This window comes from Miscanthus floridulus, chromosome 3, assembly GCF_019320115.1.
Source record: "Miscanthus floridulus cultivar M001 chromosome 3, ASM1932011v1, whole genome shotgun sequence".
In the NCBI taxonomy this organism is placed as follows: domain Eukaryota; kingdom Viridiplantae; phylum Streptophyta; class Magnoliopsida; order Poales; family Poaceae; genus Miscanthus; species Miscanthus floridulus.
Window position 1 is genome coordinate 80,965,318 of NC_089582.1, and position 20,422 is coordinate 80,985,739.

At 44.0% G+C, this 20,422-nt stretch overlaps 2 protein-coding genes across 4 annotated transcripts; both read left to right on the forward strand.

The window, feature by feature from the left end:
• Window positions 1–338: 338 nt before the first annotated feature.
• On the forward strand, window positions 339–3,877 carry LOC136541821 (chlorophyll a-b binding protein 7, chloroplastic-like). Its single transcript, XM_066533940.1, has 5 exons — window positions 339–749; window positions 834–980; window positions 1,769–1,901; window positions 2,748–2,840; window positions 3,390–3,877. The coding sequence occupies exons 1-5, from the start codon at window positions 469–471 to the stop codon at window positions 3,684–3,686; spliced, it is 951 nt and encodes a 316-aa protein (XP_066390037.1). The 5' UTR covers window positions 339–468; the 3' UTR covers window positions 3,687–3,877.
• A 5,696-nt stretch (window positions 3,878–9,573) lies between these two features.
• LOC136541822 (uncharacterized) lies at window positions 9,574–18,324 on the forward strand. 3 transcript variants are annotated; one of them, XR_010780495.1, is made up of 16 exons: window positions 9,574–9,825; window positions 10,801–10,915; window positions 11,172–11,321; window positions 11,455–11,571; window positions 11,647–11,731; window positions 12,235–12,343; window positions 12,446–12,513; window positions 12,620–12,745; window positions 12,827–13,284; window positions 13,621–13,824; window positions 13,923–13,983; window positions 14,481–14,594; window positions 15,108–15,221; window positions 15,295–15,361; window positions 16,649–16,763; window positions 17,866–18,324. XR_010780495.1 is itself a non-coding variant. In XM_066533941.1 (15 exons), the coding sequence occupies exons 2-14, from the start codon at window positions 10,824–10,826 to the stop codon at window positions 15,358–15,360; spliced, it is 1,764 nt and encodes a 587-aa protein (XP_066390038.1). In that variant the 5' UTR covers window positions 9,574–9,825; window positions 10,801–10,823; the 3' UTR covers window position 15,361; window positions 17,866–18,324. The 3 variants fall into 3 exon arrangements, 1 of the variants encoding a protein (XP_066390038.1); XR_010780496.1 differs by lacking the exon at window positions 9,574–9,825 and adding an exon at window positions 9,972–10,487; XM_066533941.1 differs by lacking the exon at window positions 16,649–16,763.
• The last annotated feature ends 2,098 nt before the right edge of the window (window positions 18,325–20,422 follow it).

Genomic DNA, 20,422 nt, shown 5'->3' on the forward strand with positions numbered 1-20,422 from the left:
CGGCTCATCTCATAAAGCTACGTGGCCTGTTCGCTGGTTGGTTTCTGGGCTGGTTTGGGCTGGCTGGTACTGGTTTATTGTAAGAGGAAAACACTGTTGGCTAGCTGATTTGGATTGGTTGAAACCAACAAGCGAACAGGCCGACGGACCGGCGGCTGTTTAGCCACCGCAAATCGAGTTTTTTTTTCAATCTTGCTAAAATTGGGAAACTCTTTTAGATCAAAGCGAATGTGTTGGGGAACCAATTTTCTGAATCAGAAAATACCTTTTTTACAGCTGGGACCGGAATAAATCGGTGACGAGTCTTGGGAATGCGTTTCTAGAGCACGGAGAAATGTTCGTGACCATCTTCCCGCCACGTGGCGGTGGCGCTGCCCGTGCTCTTCCTTCCACACTCTCCTCGAGCGGTTCGGTTCGGCTGGAGCATTTTCCTTCTGACACTGACAAGTGGGTCCTGACTCGCGTGCAATGCTGCCGCCACCGTCTCTCCTCCTGCTCCGCTCCGGCGCGCCGCCCAGCGCACTCCCCCTGCAGGGGCGGCGGCGGCGGAGTCCCACGCCAGTGCGGGCGTCATGGCAGGAGCTGGCGGGCGTGTTGGTGTTCTCCGCCATCCCCTTCACCGCCGTCAAGGCCCTCGCCAACAGCCCCCTGGGCGCCCGCCTCCGCCGCCGCCTCGAGGACAGGAAGGCCGCCGCAGCTGCCGAGGCCGACGCTCTCCGCGCTGCCGCGCGCGGCGCCCGTAACAACAGGTGCAGTCCGTCCTATTTGCTTCATTAGAAAGGGAAAACAGCATTTGATTTGTCTGAGCTGTAGCTGAGTGGCAACGATTGCAGCTTTTGGTACGGCGGAGATCGGCCGCGGTGGCTTGGTCCCGTGCCTTACGAATACCCTGAGCATTTAACCGGAGAGTACCCTGGAGATTATGGGTTCGATATTGCAGGTCTGGGCAGGGATCCCGTTGCTTTCGCAAACTACTTTAAGTATGTCACCGTTGTTCCTTTCCTTCGCATCAGTTACTTATACTGTCTTTTCTTCCCCTTCCCCTTATTATACTGTCTTCTTTTCTTCCAGTTAATTATACCGTCTTCTTTAAGTACTAACTAGCAGTGGAACAATAGCTTGTTTATCTTCTTCAGGTAGTTTTAGGGTGCTCCTAGTACCAAAGTAAAGTATTCCTTACATTAATTGGCAGAACTATACCATCTTTTTCAGTACCCGCCTGTTGTCGTTGACTCGTTGTTTAACTTACAGGCAATATATTGTTGTGTTTGTCCCTATCCTGAAACGATTGAATATTTGGCAGTCCTTAAGGGCTACTTTTGCGTTGCACAGGCTACTTTTGAAGGGCGGGCCTGGTGCAAGCGGTAGGGTCTTACCGCCTGTGACCGGAAGGTCCCGGGTTCAAGTCGCGGTCTCCTCGCATTGCACAGGCGAGGGTAAGGCTTGCCACTGACACCCTTCCCCAGACCCCGCACAGAGCAGGAGCTCTCTGCACTGGGTACGCCCCTTTTAAGGGCTACTTTTGCTTCTGAAATCATGATGTGAACCTTTTTCCATTGGAGCTTGTTAATCCCTTTGATTTCTCTGCACCATTCATATTTTCCAGGTTCTGACCAACAATGATTACTGCTTTTCACAGCTTCATGAAATCAATTATGTTTCTGAAATTGTGATATAGACTTTCTTCACTTGTGCTAGCTTTGTAAGTGCTTTGCGTTTCTCTCTACTTTCCTAGTTCTGACTTCTGTCCAACAATATTACCTTGCAGCTTCGAGATCTTACATTGTCGGTGGGCCATGCTTGCTGCTCTCGGTGTTGTTATTCCTGAGCTATTAGATCTATTTGGGTTAGTGCATTTTGTTGAGCCTGTCTGGTGGAAAGTTGGTTATGCAAAACTTCAGGTACAATGCTGGTGTTCATGTTTTTCAATTTCAAATTTGTGTAGAACAAATTGATAATTCCTAGAATTGAATTGTACAAACCTGCAGTTTTTAAGATTAAATCTGGCATGTTACAATCATAAGTGGTAGGGTTCTCTGTCATTTGCTTTTGCATGATTGATCCATTCTATTTGCTAGGCAAATAGATGTTCAGCATCTGATGGCTAGTTTTCATTTCTCTCTGATGAATCATCTGCATTGCTGCAAATTCCAGAGCTGGAAAAGAACCGGCCTGTTGCCCTCTAATCCTCTATGCAATGCATGGTGGCACGTCCTGGCAAAACTAAAATCTCAAAATGCTGGCACATCAGCCATTTTACTTGTATTGGGAGATGGAACAGTAGCGGCCGATGAATACACATGCATGCTCTACTATCAAAATCAGGATTTTATTTATAGTTGATGCACTATTATTTTGCTGTGTTGTTTCACAGTGGCACCTAGAACTTTTTAGATAAAGAGTGGCACCTAAAACTGTCATGAGAATCAAACTTAGGAATCTTAACGGAAACTGAGAAGACAGATTTGAAGGTAAAATTTTATCAAATCTGCAATAAAGAGCAAAGGAAATTACTTAGCAAAACTGTTCAAATAACGTTTCATTTTATATTCTTATCTTTAAAATGTTATTGAGTGGACCGTAAAATTGTGTCAATATAGCATGTACTCCAGCTCCGCTACATCTGTAATGTTTACAGAAATTTTGTAAGGAAAACTATACTATTTTTTATATTTATAAAATATATATTCTCAACATTGTCCTTTTTGTCTGGTATTTTCCGTTTAACTGTTGGCTCAATTATACAGGGTGATACCCTTGATTACCTTGGGATTCCTGGATTCCGAATTGCTGGTGGTCAAGGTGTCATTGTAATTGCTATCTGCCAAGCCCTCTTGATGGTAATACTGTCCTTTGTAACAACCCCCCCCCCCCCCCCCCCCCCCTCTGTACATAGTGATTCATTTGTTGCTGATGCCTAAACAATTTGAGAACATAAAGACCTGCTCCATGGAAATTCATTGACCTTGTAAGGTACTCCCTCCATTTCACTCTGTCCATGGCCTTGGGAGAATATGTCCAATTTTCATCATCAGTATAGTTATTGCAATATTTGTACTCCATAATCCTAAATAAGTACTTTGAAAGATGAGAAGTGGTTGTATCAATGTTATAAAATAGAGGTATGTATGAATATTCATCGTACAGTTATTTTTTTCTTGGAACTCATACTTACTTGGTTAGGCAATCACCATAGAGTAAAACAAAGGGAGTACCATGCATTTTCTTTTAAAAAAAATGCTTGCAAACACTTTGGAAACATAGACATTCACTTCACAAAGATTCTTCGTCTTTTAAGAATATTCCATTGTCGCATGATTCCCTTGTTATCCCTTGCTTCAAATGATTAAGTATTGCACTAACAAGATTATCTTGACACTATTTGTCAGGTTGGACCTGAATATGCGAGGTATTGTGGGATCGAGGCACTAGAACCGTTGGGAATATATCTTCCTGGTGACATAAACTACCCAGGAGGAGCACTTTTTGATCCCTTGGGCCTGTCCAAGGATCCCGTGGCATTTGAGGATCTCAAGGTGAAAGAAATCAAGAACGGTCGCCTGGCGATGGTAGCATGGTTAGGATTCTACATCCAGGCGGCTGTGACTGGCAAGGGCCCTGTACAGAACCTGGTTGAACACCTGTCCGACCCACTCCATAATAACATCTTGTCCTCCTTCCACTAAAAGAAAATTTGCCAGAGTGGCACGAATCAGAACAACGCGTGTGTATATTGTATAGCATCTACAGTTTTACACTATGGCCGCGTTCGGCTGGCTGGCCAGCGCTCTCACAGTGGCACTGTTCACGCGAACCGTGTTTTCAGACAGAACGATATTTTTCCCTCACAGCAATCAGTCGGAACAGTATTTTGGCTTATTTTTCAGTCCTGCCGAACAAGCCCAATGGGTTTGGAAAATTGGCTACTATAGTTATTTAAATAGATAGAAGGGCGGGCCTAGTGCAAGCGGTAGAGTCTTACCGTCGGTGACCGGAAGTAAGCCTGGGCAAAATACCCGATACCCATTACCCGTACCCGAATTACCCGAACCCGGATCCGAATTACCCGAACCCGAGGTATCCGATCCCAAATTCGGATAGCGATTTTGATTACCCGAAATTAGTTTGGGTAATTCGGGTAATATCCCCCGGTACCCAAACTACCTGAACTACCCAAAGATTTGTTTTGTCTTTATATTTATCATGTGTTGTTAGCTGAACCATTTAACTTATCACTTTATTAGAATATAATTCTCTCTATTTGAATGAGTGACTGTAATATATTATTCTCTACAAATTGCTATTGAAATTCTATACAAATTGCTGCTGAAATTATATATAGATCGCTACTGAAATTTAGTGTAGTTTGTTGTTTTCTGTAAATTTGGGTATATCGGGTAATACCCGAACCCGAACCCGAATTATCGGGTACCTGAATTTGCGGGTAGTGTTTTTTCGGGGGTAATATCGGGTAGCAATTTTTATTACCCGAATTTTGAATTACCCAAATTACCCGACCCAAAAAAATCGGGTAACCCGAACGCCCAGGCTTAACCGGAAGGTCCCAGGTTCGAGTCGCGATTTCCTCGCATTACACAGGCGAGGGTAAAGCTTGTCACTAACATCATTTTTCAGATCACACACAGAGCGGGAGCTTTCTGCACTAGGTATGTCCTTTTTTTTTATAGTTACTTAGATAGATATTCGTATTTAACAGTGGTTAGTGATCTATGTACAGTTGGATTATTACAGTTTGGTAGTGCGTCTTCGGAGTGCCTTACATGCTGCAATGGATTTTCTGGATCCAATCCAATGATTATGATTAAACGACAAGAGTCCCTCTGTTCCTAATTTTCAGCCTGTTCGTTTGGCTGGGCTTGTTCGTTGCTGGTTTGTGAAGAAGTATTGCTGGTTGATTTGGTATGAGAGAAAAATACTGTTCCGGTTGAAAATTCACGATCGTTTACGACAAGCACAAGCCAACCGAACAGGCTGTTTACTTGAAGATTTGAATTTCTTGATGTTGACCAACAATAAGTTTCCTGCCTTCGTTTGTTTTTACCACGACGTCACGCGCGCCTCTCCCTTGGGTTTTCCTTTTCGCAAATTCTATTAAGCGACGGGTCATGCGTCTCCCTCTGCCTCCCGCGCTCTTCCTCCTGCTCGCGCCCGCGCCCAACCGAGTGCACGCCGGAAACGAAGAAGAAGATGGTGGCAGAGTGGCGGGTTTAGGGTTCCATTCCCTGGCGGGCTTAGAGGGGGGTTTGCGGAACGGCGGCCGTGACACAACGGTGGAGGCGGGCGAGACAGCGGCGGGGCGGGGCGGAGCGGGTGTCGCGATGGAGCTTGCAGGCGCCCTAGGATTAGGGTGGGCGGGGTCCAGGGGCGCGCGCGGGAGGTGGGTGGCGCAGCAAGGCGGCTCGCGTGCCGGTCGCCAGTGGTGGGGGCGGGGGCGAGGGTGGGCAAGGACGAGGACGGTGGAGGCACGTCGAGGCTGAGGTTAGGGGAGGGTGGGGTCCAGGGGCGGAGGTGGAAGGCGGGCGGCGAGGCAGCCACTGGCCGGCGACGATGGTGGAGGAGGCGGCGAAGGGGCAAGGACGAGCGCGAGTACGAGGAGGAAGACAAGTGTGAGCGCGAGCGCGGGGAGGAACCGCTTCGCGCACTCTCTATTTATCTCTGTCCTTTCCTTTTTCTGGCTAGCTTTATCTTGGCTTGTCCGTGTGAGCATTAGTGTACGATAAAAATACAATGTCAAGAATAAAAAAAACTCTGAATTTTAAAAGAAAATAACCATAGCACTTGACCGTATCAGCATAAGAGCATTATTTCTATATACGGTCCGGACGAACGCGCAGGCGCCCGTGTTGCTGCAGTCTGTTTCTGCGCCTCACGCTGCTGCTCACAGGAACGCCCTCACTTCGTGCCTCTGTCCGGATGCCCACGCCCCATCCGCTTTCCGCGCGCGCCCCTCCGCTTGCCACACCCGCATGGCGCGCGGGTACCGCCTGTGTCCCTACCGCCATCGCCCTCCACTTCTCGCGCCCGCTGCTAAGCAGTGCTCCATCTTTCCGCCCTCCCCCATGCGCATGCACGGCACCCAAGAAGCTGCAGCAGGCAGTTGTGGCAGGGTGGGTCACATTGCAACATGTGTAATATACCGATCTACTTTTGAAACATTCAAATAAAACACTTGCAACATACGTATGAAACACTTGCAACATGCGTCTGAAACACTCGCAAAACACTTGGAAATTCTTAAAAAACCATTGCAAACATATGTAACATCCAGATAAAACACTTGCAACATACGTGTAAAATATATGCAACACCCAGGTGAAACACTAACAAAATGAAACACTTGCAACATCCAGATAAAATATTTGGAACAAACGCTTGAAACATACGTGTATAGCCATTGCATCATGTGCAACATCCAAATGAAACACTTGCAACATCCAGATGAAACATCTGACATACTTGAAACACAAGCTTACAACATGTGTTGTGCAATGTCACCTTGCTGCTTGGACGAGGTACCCGAGCAGCATGGGCACGCTGACGAAGGAGAGCGCCGCAACGACCAGGAGCTTCCACACGCCGAGGTCGACGTCCCCGCCAGGGAGGTCCGCGTTGATGAGTGCCCGGAGGAAGTCATCGTTGTCATCCCCCGTGCCGCGAAGACGTCTGACTCGTCGACCACGCCGACGTTGACGAGGTTCTGTACAAGGAGTGGGCGCGGCGCGGCGGTAGACACGGTGCGCAGCGGTGAGGCGGAGTGAGGCGGGCGTCGACGAGGTTCTGTAGGAGGAGTGGACGTGGCGTGGTGGCAGAAGTAGCGTGCATCGGCGAGGTGGAGTGGGGCGAGCGACCGATACGGTGAAGCCGCGACGAGCGTAAGCGAATGGGGATTTTCTGTCGATGGCGATTCTGTCATGGGGTAGAGATGGGGGAAAGAGCATAGAAGGAAGCAGGCCGATTGCCTAATAGGTCCGGTCGCTGTGCAGGCCTAGGAATAGGGCCATCCGGATGCACACGCCCGGGCGGACGCTCTAATCGTAGCATTACCATTCTATAAGCCTAATATTGTAATATGTATACCTTTTTGTGTGAAAATGACATTACTCGTTTATATTTGAACATGATGATGTAACGATTCTTATCCACAAAATACTAAAAGAAAATTAATAACTTTCAAAAAGTTTGTAACGAAGTGTAATCGTGGATCTCGTCATAAACGAGGCTACGTCGCCAAGAGAACCATGATGGTCTTGTTCAAGATTAATTTGTTGGACCACAAATAGTACTTCCATTTCGGTTTGAATTTGCTTCCTAAAAAGTACGGTAACGCATATTTTTAGCGGGAGAAGTCAGATTTGTCTACTCTACTAGTGAACACTTTATCCGTTTAGCCCTTTGAAATAAAAAATTACACTTGATTCACTCCCCTGAAGTATTCCAATTGATCCAATCTACCGTTAATGCGTTTTGTCTTTTTTTTTTCTGTTTCTCTCTATACACAAGTTCAATATTTATGTGGTGGTAGAGGGACATGATGCGCTATGTCAGAAAATTATATAAACACTTTTATGGTTACTTTTCATGTAATTTGTAAGGTAAAATTAGCATTAGATTCTCACATTCTTTTACAAATAATTATGAAAATCTCAATCTATTTTTCAACATATGACATTATGTATTAACTCTGAATCTACAACTCAATTTATATATATGTAGTAACAAAAAAAATTCACATTAAGATAGAGTGGAATAATTGAAAAGTACAGGGGAGCAAACTGAGCCAGGCTCAAACAGATGGATCTATCACGTTTTAAAACACTTATTTTCTGTCTTAAGAGCATTTCCAGGATCTTTACTAAATGCTAGAATAGAGATTTTGGTGAAAAACTACCCTCCAACAGCTTTTCTAAATGGTCATCCAAATATAGCCATCTTCTATTTCAGATTTTTCGCTAGCCAAAAATAGAAGACGAGAATGGCTTTCTAGAGTGCACATGAGATATGGAAAAATTGTTGAAGAGTGAAAAGATATAGAAAGTGATTTTTTATGCAAATGGCTCTCCAAATGATGATTTAGAGAGTGAGATTTAGAAAGGCTCTTAAAGATGCTCTAAGGCTCCGTTTAGCATAGGTCAGCTTGACTCGTCGAATAACTTTTCTGCTTAACAAATATCTTTACTCGTGAAGTAAAAACTATTTTGATAAACCGTTTGACAAAACAACTTTATATAGGAAGAAAGAGAATGAATTGCCCCACCAAAGCGAATTGAAGTTGAAAAATGCAACCATATTTATTTTCATTATATACTAATCTTTTATGAGAGCATATTCAGCTCGCTTGAGAAAGGGTTTTTATTGGTACCATTATAATTTTACAAGTTTAGAGAAATACCATTGTTGTTCGACTATTTGGAAACATGCCATTATAATTCTTTTTTAGCTTGAATTGTGCCATTTTCTACGTATTTGACAGCGTTGGGCTCAAGCACAGGCGACTAAAGGCTAGTGTATTCACGTATGTTCCAAAATACCCATAATGCTTCTCTCTCCCTGCACTCGCTGACGTGTGGGCCCCACATGCCAGCTTCTCCTTCAACCTCGCGCTGCGGTACTCCTAGACATAATCCGCACCGGACGAGGGCAGCCGTTTCCACATCGTCGCCTCGTTTGTCGGAACTGCGGCGAACACGTGTCGTCGCCGCCTCTGTTTTTCTAGTCGCCGTGCTCGCTCTCGTCGATGGCCTGCTTCAGAGCTCCCCCGGTCAAATCTCGGCGACGAGGCAAAGGAAGGCCGCCGGCGCGGCGAGGAGGAGGAGCGCGTGCGCCTGGAGGTCTACCCCTCCATGGCCATGTGACACGGCCGAGGTGGAGCCGTTGCGACGCCTCGCGAGTAGCGACGGATGCAGCCACGTCCGAGGCTTGCTTCTGGATCTGCATCACTGCGCATGCCCTCGACCTGCAACAGGCCCATGCCCTTGGCGGCGAGGCGCATGTGGGACCTCCGCCCGCCATGGCGGTGCGCGAGCTCTTTCTCGCCATGGCGCCAATGACCAAACCCACCAGCACGGGCGCGCGCCGCCTATGCAGGTGAGGAAGGCAAGGAGGCAGGCGAGCGCGAAGCTGAGCCGTAGGGAAGGAGAGGAAGGCAAGAAGGAGGAATGCGAGCGCTGCATGATGACCACCACCAGCATGTGCGCCAGAGCCACCATTGGTAAGAGAAGGAGAGAAGAGAAGGGGATGACAAGTGGGGCCTACACGTCAATGAGTAGAAAGAGGGGAGTAGCTAAGGGCAATATCATCCGTATAGAAATACCTATACGGTCCCGTGCACCTACAGGTGGGTCTAAGTCCAACCCAACCGTAAACCGAGGCGTATTTCAAAGAATTATAATAGTACGTTTCAAAATAGGTAAACAGTAACGCTAGTTCTCCAAACTTGGAAAATTGGTATGGATAAAAAAGAAACTTTGACAAATTGTGCCAAATGCGCGTGCAGACACATTTTCGCATTAAACGGGTCACCACGCAGTTTCCGCTTGTGCAAGACATTTCCGCTCCTCCTCGTCGTCTCCTCGCCCGCCTGCCCTGTCCCTCTTCTATTTGGTTTTCCCTGTTGTTTCGTTGCTGCCTGCCTCCTGCCGTTACGAACGAGCGTGTCAGGGTTTTTCCTTGGCCAGCCGGCGGCGGGGGTGGCGGCTGCTGGACCTCCATCCACCTCCCACGCCAGCTTGTTCGTCCTGGCTGCTGCGCCCGCGTCCCGGGCCACCGTCACAGGGCATCTGCCGTCCTCGCAAGTCGCAAGCGAAGGTATTCCCACGCCGCGGTTCGTCGCCGACCGTGGCGATTCGCGTTCCCTTCCTCGAAGAATTCCTGCGGAGGCAATTCGCGTTTCGTCTCGGGGGAAAAGGGTGGGGGTCAGGCGGTTGTCCTGGGGGAGGGACGGAGGGTAGTAGTATGGGGGGTGGCGGATTGCGTTGGGGACTAGTTTTCTTTCTCGTAGATGGGCTTTGCTGCTGCGACCGGATCCGTGGTTGGAGTCTTCTGCAGTCCGAATTCCCCAAATCAGGATTAGCTTATGCCCGCCTATTTTTCCGTTGAATTTGCTGCGAGTCCCGTGTGGCGTACCCGTATTTTGTATTGGTTTGCGTTGCTGAAAGCTTCCCTTCCCATCTGTACGGAGTTCACCGTGGAGTCGTGCTTGCAAGTATGATGGAGAATAAAACTTCCTGTATTTTGATCTCTGTTAGCAGTTAGCATGTGTTCTGATAGAATAAATCAATTGCATGCTGGTCATTATGTTTGATATATGTTGTATGACATATTAGCTACCTAACGATCACAAAGGAACCTTGAATTTGATCATGTATGTGGAAGAGGGTGCATCAATCTATATGAGAGCATAGGTACATGACCATGGAGACAAATCATTCACAGGACATGGATGAAAACTACAAAACTACATCACCAGTGTACAATTTTTTGTTGCAGTATGATGTAATCTGCTGTGCTAACTCAGCCTTTATTACACTCATTTAGCATATGAGATAATTGTTCCAAATCAGGAATCAGTATGTTGTCACCGTTGGCTGTGCTAAGAATATCTTAGCATATGCTGCCCTGAGGAACCAGGGCTTTGGACATCTGTGCTAGTATCCTCTCTATGTTTTTTTTCCCAAACCCATCATTCTGCAAATTTCTCAATTTTTACAATTTATATTAAGGTAAGTGTAATGAACACCACATTTATGGTCGTGTCTTGTTTGGTCTGTTAAATTATTTTAGGTGGGATTTGTTAAATTTCTGAGATGGCAGAATGTCGGATACAAGACTGGAAGCGCACTTCAGCTCCAGAATCAGTTTCTAGACATGAAGCATCAATACCAAGAATAAGGCAAAGGTAAAACTGATGATAACATATCATTTCTTTTTCTAGTATTTTGAGCTATAGAAACTTCTGTTGCATTACCTCGAGGACATTAGAATCCCGAATTGTGATTTGAGCCCTATGATTTATCCCGTGGAGATAAATTGAGTGAGGTTCTGCTTGTAAAAGAACCAATGAACTATATCTGTTACCAAAACAATTTCCTTTTAACTGTTGATGGCAACAATCATCTGCTGAGTGTGACTCATTTCCCCTATCTCATTACCAGAAACATTTTTGGTCTATTAGCTCAGCGGGAGGTCTCACCTCGAACAAAAAACCAAGCAAAAAATCTTTGGACCAAACCTCCAAGACGTGATGCTTGTCCTGTTGAATTAAAATTTTGGGGCACCGATGCTCGGCATGATCTCCTTTCTTGGTAAGTGACCCTTTTTCTTACCAAATCAAGATGCATATTTACGAGTTGTTTTTATAAAGGCTTAAACTGTTTGCTTTACTTCTAATCGATTTTGTCATCCTTTTTTGACCCTCTTTTTACCCTCTTTTTACAGGGCTGAATCAGAGTTCTTGCGTTGGTGGATTCCCAAATATTGCCCTCTTCTGCCTTCTTCGAAGGCAACTATTGCAGCTGCATTTAGTCCAGATGGGAGAGTACTTGCATCCACACAGTAGGTTAATTAACTTGCTGAATTATGATCTATAAATACCAAAGAACATTTAGACTAACTTCGCTTTATCCCCAGTGGTGACCATACTGTCAAAATAATTGATTGCCAAACTGGGAAATGCTTGAATGTACTGTTTGGACATCAGCGCACTCCATGGGTGGTACGTGACGTAATTCTTATTGTATTTTGTTTCCTTATGTGCTTAAACCACTTCTAAATAGATACACAAATAGTAATTTGTTCGTAATGTTTTCTAGTGATCAACAGTTTAAACAATACTAGTTTGTCATCTATGTTTTTATGCTGCATATTTTCTAAATTTATATTTTTAAAACAGACATAAGTGTCTCAGATCTGATGTATATATTAAGGAAAACAATACATTTTGACAAACAATGACCAATAGTTATAAAAAATGTGCAAAGGGGCCCTTTGAGGTCGTCGTCTTCCTCCAAAAACGCACTGCTTGTTGGAAATTGAAACACACACCATTTGCTGGAGATTGAAAAACACACTGCATATTTTCCATTTCACAACAAACTTACTAGATCAGGGAAGCATTATAAAGAGAAACTAGAGATTTGTTTCTCAATTTGAAAAGTATCATTTGTCACAGACCTATCATTCTGAGTATCTATGTATTAAGGTGGTTTTCTGTTGCAGGTTAGATTCCATCCTCAGCGTTCTGATATTCTTGCTAGTGGAAGTTTGGATTGTGAAGTTCGTCTTTGGGATGCTAAAACATCTCGCTGCACTGCAGTACTGCCCTTCTGTAATCATCCTTGACAAGCCAATTGCCATAGATAACTTTTTCCCTATTTATGGGTATTTCTAAAGTAACACGCTTTAATTTTTATTAACATTTGTTTCACAGATAGGCCAATTGCATCAATTGCATTTCATGCAACAGGGGAGCTTCTGGCAGTTGCATCAGGTCACAAAGTGAGAACTGTGTGTTGAATTTACTATTGTATCTATATTTACTTGTTTCACCATTAATTGTTAAAATGATATATACTAATGTACAAACTATAAACACATTTTTCAGTTGTTTATATGGGACTGTAATAACCGATTTGAAACTTTGGAACCTCCAATCATACTAAAAACCCGCCGTTCACTGAGAGCTGTGCAGTTTCACCCCCATGGTGCGCCATATCTACTTACAGCAGAGGTCAATTTTTGTGTCCGCTACATCCAAACTTTTCCTAGTCTAATTGGTTGTGATGAAACTCATGGGTAGGTCCATTTACAGGTTCACAACCTTGATTCTGAAGATTCAACGATGACCCCTGCACTTCTGAGCAATTATTCCTTCAGAGACACACCTCTCCTTGGTGGTTCTGGGGTAGATAACTTGATTAGTGAACTATCGTACATGCATAATTTTGAGCAGGTTGATGCTTCATCATCAGTTCCAGTCACTACTGGCAGTTTCGATGGGTCAAGGAAACATGATACCGCAGGCCATCATCTGATGACCTCAGTACCTGGTATTGGGAGTTCCCTTCTGGGTACTCATACTGCTGAAGCTGAAGCTCCTGCTATCTCATTAAGTGTTGGGGGAGAACAAACTACGTCTCTGCTTGGTGGTGGCACTGAATTACCTTGTACGGTGAAGCTAAGAATATGGCGTCACAACATGAAGAATCCATTTATCGCATTAGGGCCTGAGGCATGCCTCTTGACAATTCCTCATGCTGTACTTTGCAGGTGCCCAATGTTCCTTCTTTTCCCCTAAATGTTCCTGTGCATCACAACTAACTAGATCTTTTGATGTCGCTTCTTAATGTATAACGTATTTGATGCACTAGACACAAAAGGCTGATTCTTTACTCTTTTTCATGCTAATTCTGAACTGCTACATACTGTTGTTGGCAATCAACTTCTATATGTTTGGTTACGCCAGAAAACAGTAACAGCTACAATTTGTATCATTTGGCTGCATTGGTAATATTGGGTAGCACTTATCATCTTTGCTAGATTTCTATTGCAGCTGAAGTTTGAGACTTATTTACTTACTTGAAGTTTCTGTTAAATTTTCTGCAGCGAAATGGGTACCCATTTTTCCCCCTGTGGGCGATTTTTGGTTGCTTGTGTTGCATGTGTGCTGCCACACAGAGATGGTGACCATGGAAGTCAATTGCATGAACATTATGATTCTGCTGGGGCTGGAACATCACCAACTCGGCACACCCTTCCGTCTCGCCAAATTATATATGAGCTTCGGGTTTATTCTCTTGAAGACGCAACGTTAGTTTGCTTGTTGCTGTTCTTTTCCATCAGATAACCTTTATCTAGCTATTGTTTGCAAATGGACCAATAATAAATATTTTGTTACACCCATATAGATTTGGAACAGTTCTTGCATCTAGAGCAATAAAGGCTGCTCACTGTTTAACTTCCATCCAGGTTATTTTCCTTGAACCTTTGTTTTTCGGGTTGTGTTATTGTTTTATTTACGAGGTGTGCTTGTTTGAAGAGACAAATATGTGTTCCCATGTATTCCTTTCTAGAGCAATGTAGGCAGCTCACTGGCAAACTGCACTTTTGTCCAGTTTAAATTTGCTATCATTTATTTTTTAGGTTGTTTATTTTACTTATCTACCATTTGTTTTTTATAGGCAGCAAACTGCACATATGTCCAGTTTCCCAATTTTTTTTTAGCAACAAATATGAGTTCTCATCTATTCCTTCTCTTCTGAGAGCAATTAACATCGTGTTGGGTGATTATATATCAATCGTGTGGACTCACTTAGGAATCAATCTGTATATGATACCTTTAGCGTTGAAGCAATGCATGATAGATTTTATATGTTATACAAATCTGCAGTTCTGATTATTTAATTTGGATGTATGTGAGTGAATATCGTTTTTTTCTGTGTTGTAATATTTTTCATACACCGCAGTTTTCACCCACATCAGAACACATACTATTGGCATATGGCCGGCAACATAGTTCACTGTTGAGGACCATTTTCATCAGTGGGGAGACCAGAGTTCCGATGTACACAGTCTTGGAGGTATATATGGTTAACTTGCTCTAAACCATATGTTGTTTACTAACTACTACTACTGTTCCAAATTATATGTCATTCTAGCTTTGCCCTAAGTCTAAATTTGAACTTTTTTTTTTAGAAAAATGCACCAACATCTGCAACATCATATTAGTTCTGCATTTATTTGAGCTTGTAAATGTAAATAGATTTTTCTAAAAACTTGGTCAAAGTTAGTGAAGTTTGACTTAGGACGAAGCTAAAGTGACCTATAATTTGGAACAACAAAGGGACTAACTAACTAACAACAACAACAAAGCCTTTTTGTTCCTAGCAAGTTGTGTTAAGCATGTTGATTACTAACTAATAAGTATATGAATTAATAATCTGTTATGGAATATCTGACCAAACTGCTCTCACAATACCTATTTATGACAGTTGAAAATAGATGCACTTTATTCATTGTAATTTACATTGCAGTACAACCTAGTGGTTTGAGAATCTAAGTATTAGTATCATTGTTGTTTTCCACTACCATAGGTGTATCGAGTTTCAGACATGGAGCTTGTAAGAGTTCTTCCTAGTGCTGGAGAAGAAGTCAATGTTGCATGTTTTCATCCTTCCCCTGGATCAAGTCTTGTTTATGGGACTAAGGTGAGTAGCAAGTTAAGATCAGCTACAAAAATGGAATAAATATTGCTCTGCTGATGCTTCTGGTGTACAACAGCAAGGGAAGGTTAGGTTTCTTCAGCACCATGGTGCAGTATCCGCTCGCTGGGGAGAATGCTCATGAGGTATTACTTTCCTACCATTGTTTGTTCGGATTAACTATTCCGCATGGGGATTTGGTGGTAGGGATTGAGGGGATAATTAGTTGGAGTCCAATGCCCATCGGGATTTGTTTATCCAAACGAGCCCAGAGGAGTATGATATGTACTTAGTTTGAATCTTGTCATAATTAGACAGAGTGCACTTCGCATTGGATCATGATTAGCCATGTTCCTTTTATTCCCTGTATGTAGTCTGGCAGTGTGAGTTATAAATAGAAAATGGCATTCAGATATCTATAGACAACCTTTTAGGGCCTGTTTGGAACGAAGGAATCCAAAACACAGGAATAGGAAAAAACGCAGGAATAAGGTATGATGAAAAGTGAAAAACTACGGGATTTCAAAACACAGGAACAGAAAATTTAGGCTGTTTGGAACACAGGAATTTATAACATAGGAATTGTAACATGTTTGGGCATGAGATTTTAGTTGGCCGGTTCACAGCTAGTACTTTTCTATATTTTATTGTATTTTTTTATTTGGAAGTACTGTGTCCTTCTCTCTTTATTGCCGGCTCACAGTCTGACTGTCTCCCACCCTCATCCTCTCTCTCTTCACCGTGTGCTTGCCTCGGCCATCAACGAAAACTTTGGATTGCGGTGGATGTTTTTATTCCTGTGTTTTGTGTAGGAAAGCAAAACTTTCCTCCGGAACGGGAGGATCCTTTCCTTCAATCCAAACATCCTATGACATCAGCAAAATTGAGGAAGAGCAATCCTTCAAAATTCCTGTGAAAAAACTCCATTCCAAACAGGGCCTTAGTTGTTTCACTGTTGCCATTTTACTGTTTGCAAGGATTGCAGTTTGGTACTTGGCTGGTACAGTAGTTTGACTTCGCAGTACATTTCACAGGATTGAACACTAAACATTTTCTCTATTTATAATGTTCAATTGTTCAATAACGAGAAACTAAAAACAGGGGTTCTAAGATATGTAGCCAAGCTCTTGTCAGGAGGGGTTCCACTAGGTCTATTTTCTCGGATAGCAATAACACTTATTTCAAGTACATAAGCACAAGCATACTAAGTTGATCTTAAGCTAGTTACGGTTGAGGATGAAGACTTCATAGTGTGCTTGTGCTTGCCCAAGCTCATTCTTGTAGTAGCCTTGATCTTTACGTCTTTTACCATACCCTGAAGTCTTGAACGCTCATTATTGCAACATGCTACTATTGCAGTATAATTTTTGGATTTTAATTGCTAGCATTGATCCACTCAAGATAACTTTCTGTTTCTTTGTTTGTCATTGTAGATTTAGAGGCATGTGCTTTAAATGCAATTCTGGACATATTAACTGAATCTCAGCATCACATTCTTATGCTGCTGAACCCTATCTTGATTGTGTCTTCTGCAACATCCTGGAAGAGGTCCCCTTTATTCTTTTTTTATATGTTCATGTTCTGATGATGCTTGTACATATGTGGAAACAGAATGCCCAGGTTCTGGTTGTCACCCACTAATAAATGATCGTTTGCTATTAGATGCTTTAATTTTCCATCCCTTACAAGTAGTCAATGTTATATTTTATTCCAATGGCAAGCCTTAGATATAATCATGGTATCGGCTGGACAAGCATTTCCTTAAGGCTGCCATGCGCCCTTGCCATCATGAGCTGAACTGTTAGTTCAGTGCACTGTTTAAATTCTCCCTAGCGGTTTATTGTAAATTGTTGTAGAGTTTTAAATCAGGAAAAAAAATCAATGTTGAGTGCCACTAATTATGTAGTTGTGTACAATTAACATCTTATATGGTGCATTTGTTTAATGCTTAGGACTTAGGCATCATGAAGGGAGATTTGCAGTGCGAATCGTTTCAAACTTTACATCAAAATATCCAGAATAATATTATGTCTCAGAAAACAAGTTAGAGATCTGCAAAAATCAATATCTATATATGTACATACTACAGTATGGCAGACAAAGGAAAATGTCATCAGTAGCTTTCAATTTTTAGCTAGATTTTACTCCTCTAGTCACAAGTGACTTTTGGATATTGACATGGTCTCCAAGGCACAACTTTCACTACTTTTTGTTACAAAATATTTATAAAATATGGAAAAAGTATATATTTGTGAAACCCTGTTTCAAGAAAAATCTAGTGGTATCATTTTTCAAATATCCGAACTCAACACAAGGTAATATGCGATCAAAGATTAGAATTGTTGGCTTAAGACACCTCCAAAATGCCGCTTTGTGACTTGAGGAAGTATTAGAAAATTTCTTTACTTACATCGACTATGTTTGGATGTCCACTGCATTTTAGTCTACGCCATGCGTCCATGCCAACTTTTTAATGGTAAACTTAAGTGATATAGTGGGTTTACAAAGGTTAGTACCGTTAGAGGGGTTTGAATTGTATGTTTCTTTGGTGAAGGCTTGTCAACTGTCGACCCTATGCATAAACTAATTTCAATATTGTTCATTTGAAATGGTTTTGCTTTTTGCTGAAGGTGGTTCATTGTTATTACAGGAACTTATGCTCAACTAAGACCATACTTTCATCTGTCTCCAAGACTAAGAGGGCCTAACGGAAAACATCAGATTTCAGCCTCCGATTATTCTGATTAACGAGCCACTCTTTGCAAAACCATTGTACCAGCAACGAGGGCTGCTATCTTAGGTGCGGTTAACGTGTGTAAGAAGCCCCCGTCTATGAGAAAATGGACAAGTCGCCGCCTCATCCAGCATGAATTACCAACGATGGTAGACTACTTGTATGAGGACACCACCAAAGAATACGGTCGCCTGTATGAATATGGATGCGAGCCATGTACTGACGCCTGGCCTCCGAGATGTGATGAGTGCTTTGCTTAGTTTGATGATGATGATAATAAGTTTTTTGAAATTGTTACCATTCTTGTTCTTGTATACAGGGCTGCGAATAAATGTATTTGATGAAAGGGAGCGGCGCCCCCAAGCCCGAATTTTTAACTTTTTAGTTTTTTTTTTAAAGTTTCTCACAAATAGACCCTTAGAGGAAAGATTTCAGATTCTGGATCCTTAGCTCGGCGTCATTGATGCTGGCGCCGAGCTAACATGTCTCGGCGCCAGCGTCCTTGGCGCCGAGCTTTTGGGCTCGACGCTGACGTGGTGTTGATTTGGCAGGCATCTCGGCGCCGTAGATGCTGGCGTCGAGCTCTGGTCACTAGCTCATCATGCGCACTGCACGTTGCCTTTGGCAGCTCTCATGTTGTCGCACTAGAAAACTGACTGGCCAGTAGTGACGTGTACTAAAACCTAACGGTGACTACAGCGATGTGGGAGTGCAGCGCAGACAGCGACGTGGTGTGCGGCCGTGCCTGTGCGTGCACGAATGAGTTGCGAGGTTCGAGCAGGGGACGGTGCGGCCATGCCTGTGCGTGCACGAATGAGTTGCGAGGTCGAGCAAGGGACGGTGCGGCCGTGCCTGTGCGTGCACGAATGAGTTGCTAGGTTCGAGCAGGGGACGTCGACGCGGCAGGCGTACAAATATTAGCTTACCTCATTTTGAAACTCCTTTTCACCTTGCTTTGAATTGTTCGAAAGCACTTTAGCCAATATCATGCCCGCGGATTGGGCAGGCCGGCTCCTGTCCAAGCGCCGCGAGACAAACCACCCCGCTACGCATGCCGGTGCTGGGCCCCCACTCGCTGCCCGAGGCGCCGGGGAGGGCTGCATATGCCTGCATCGTGGGCCTTTGGCCTTGCAGGCTTGCACAGCAGGACTGGACGGGTGAGTACTGACGGACAGCGACATTACCTGTCCGTCCGTCGTCCCTCGAAGCTGCCCATCCACCCCGGCCTAGTCTACTCTCTCTCTCTCTCTCTCTCTCTGACAGAGTGACAGTACAGCGGCGCGTGAAAGCTTTGAGCAGGCCGAGGGAGAGAGCCATGAGCCATGAGCCTACAGTGACAGGATGAGTACTACTAGTACTAGACTAGAGAAAGATGATGGAGGTGGAGTAGAGAGGAAGAGATACTCACTCCGTTCTAAAATATCTTGTCTTTTCGTCTTCTCGAGAAACAACTTTGACAAAAATATCTATAGTATATAATTAGTATCATTTGAAAAAAATTTTGAATCTAGTTTTTTTAATAAATATATTTGGAGATATAAATGTTGCACATATTTTGTACGAATCGAGTTCAACTCGTGGCACAGAAACCAAAAGCGACAAATAATTTGAAACAGAGTAGCATAGTACTATTTTCACGTATTACAGCGGCTAATATAAAAATAATACTCTACTATACAGTCTAGTAGACATGTGAATGCAAGTAGTCGTCCACGTCTTCCTTTTAAATTTTTAACAATTCCGGTGCCAGTACTGCGCTGTGCAGGCAGCTTCTGCCTTCTGCCCGCTAGTCTCGACTTGCGAGGCCGGGTCTGGGCGTCTGGCACTGGCTGCGGCAGTGGCAGGGGGAGCTTTGAGCTTTTCCTTGCCCTTGCACCCTTTCGCGGGCAGGGAAGCGCGGCGGGCGAAACAAAGAGCGGACAAGCCACGTGCTTCCAAACAAAAAAAAAAAAAAAATGAAACGGTTTCAATCAGTCTCGTCTCATCTCATCCATCAGCCTTCACATTCATGTTCAAATCTTAGATCGCTCACACTGTCTAGTCCAGGGACGAAGCTTGGAAAACATATAGGAGGGGCTAAACAACGGCAATTAGTAAGAAAAGAGGTTCAGTAAATCTCAGCCCCTTCTATCTGTACATCTACAGCTGAAATTTCAGACGGCGGCTCTACGGGACTTCGTTTGCTCGCGAGCGGTAGGGGGGCTGGAGCCCCCCTAGCCCCACCGCTGGCTCCGTGCCTAGTCTAGTCGATCATAAGTTAAAGTCAAAGGTCAATCACGTCTTACACGCAGCAACAAAGAGAGGCAGACCATGATTTATAGGCATGCGCGTGTGCTCGTGTGTGTGTATATATATATGGATGGATGGATGGATGCGCGAGAAAACTGAGGTTCTCTCTTCATTTCTTCTGCTGCATGCGGCCGTGATGTGCTGATGAAGTGATGAGCTGAGCTGCTGCTGCTTGGAGGAGCGT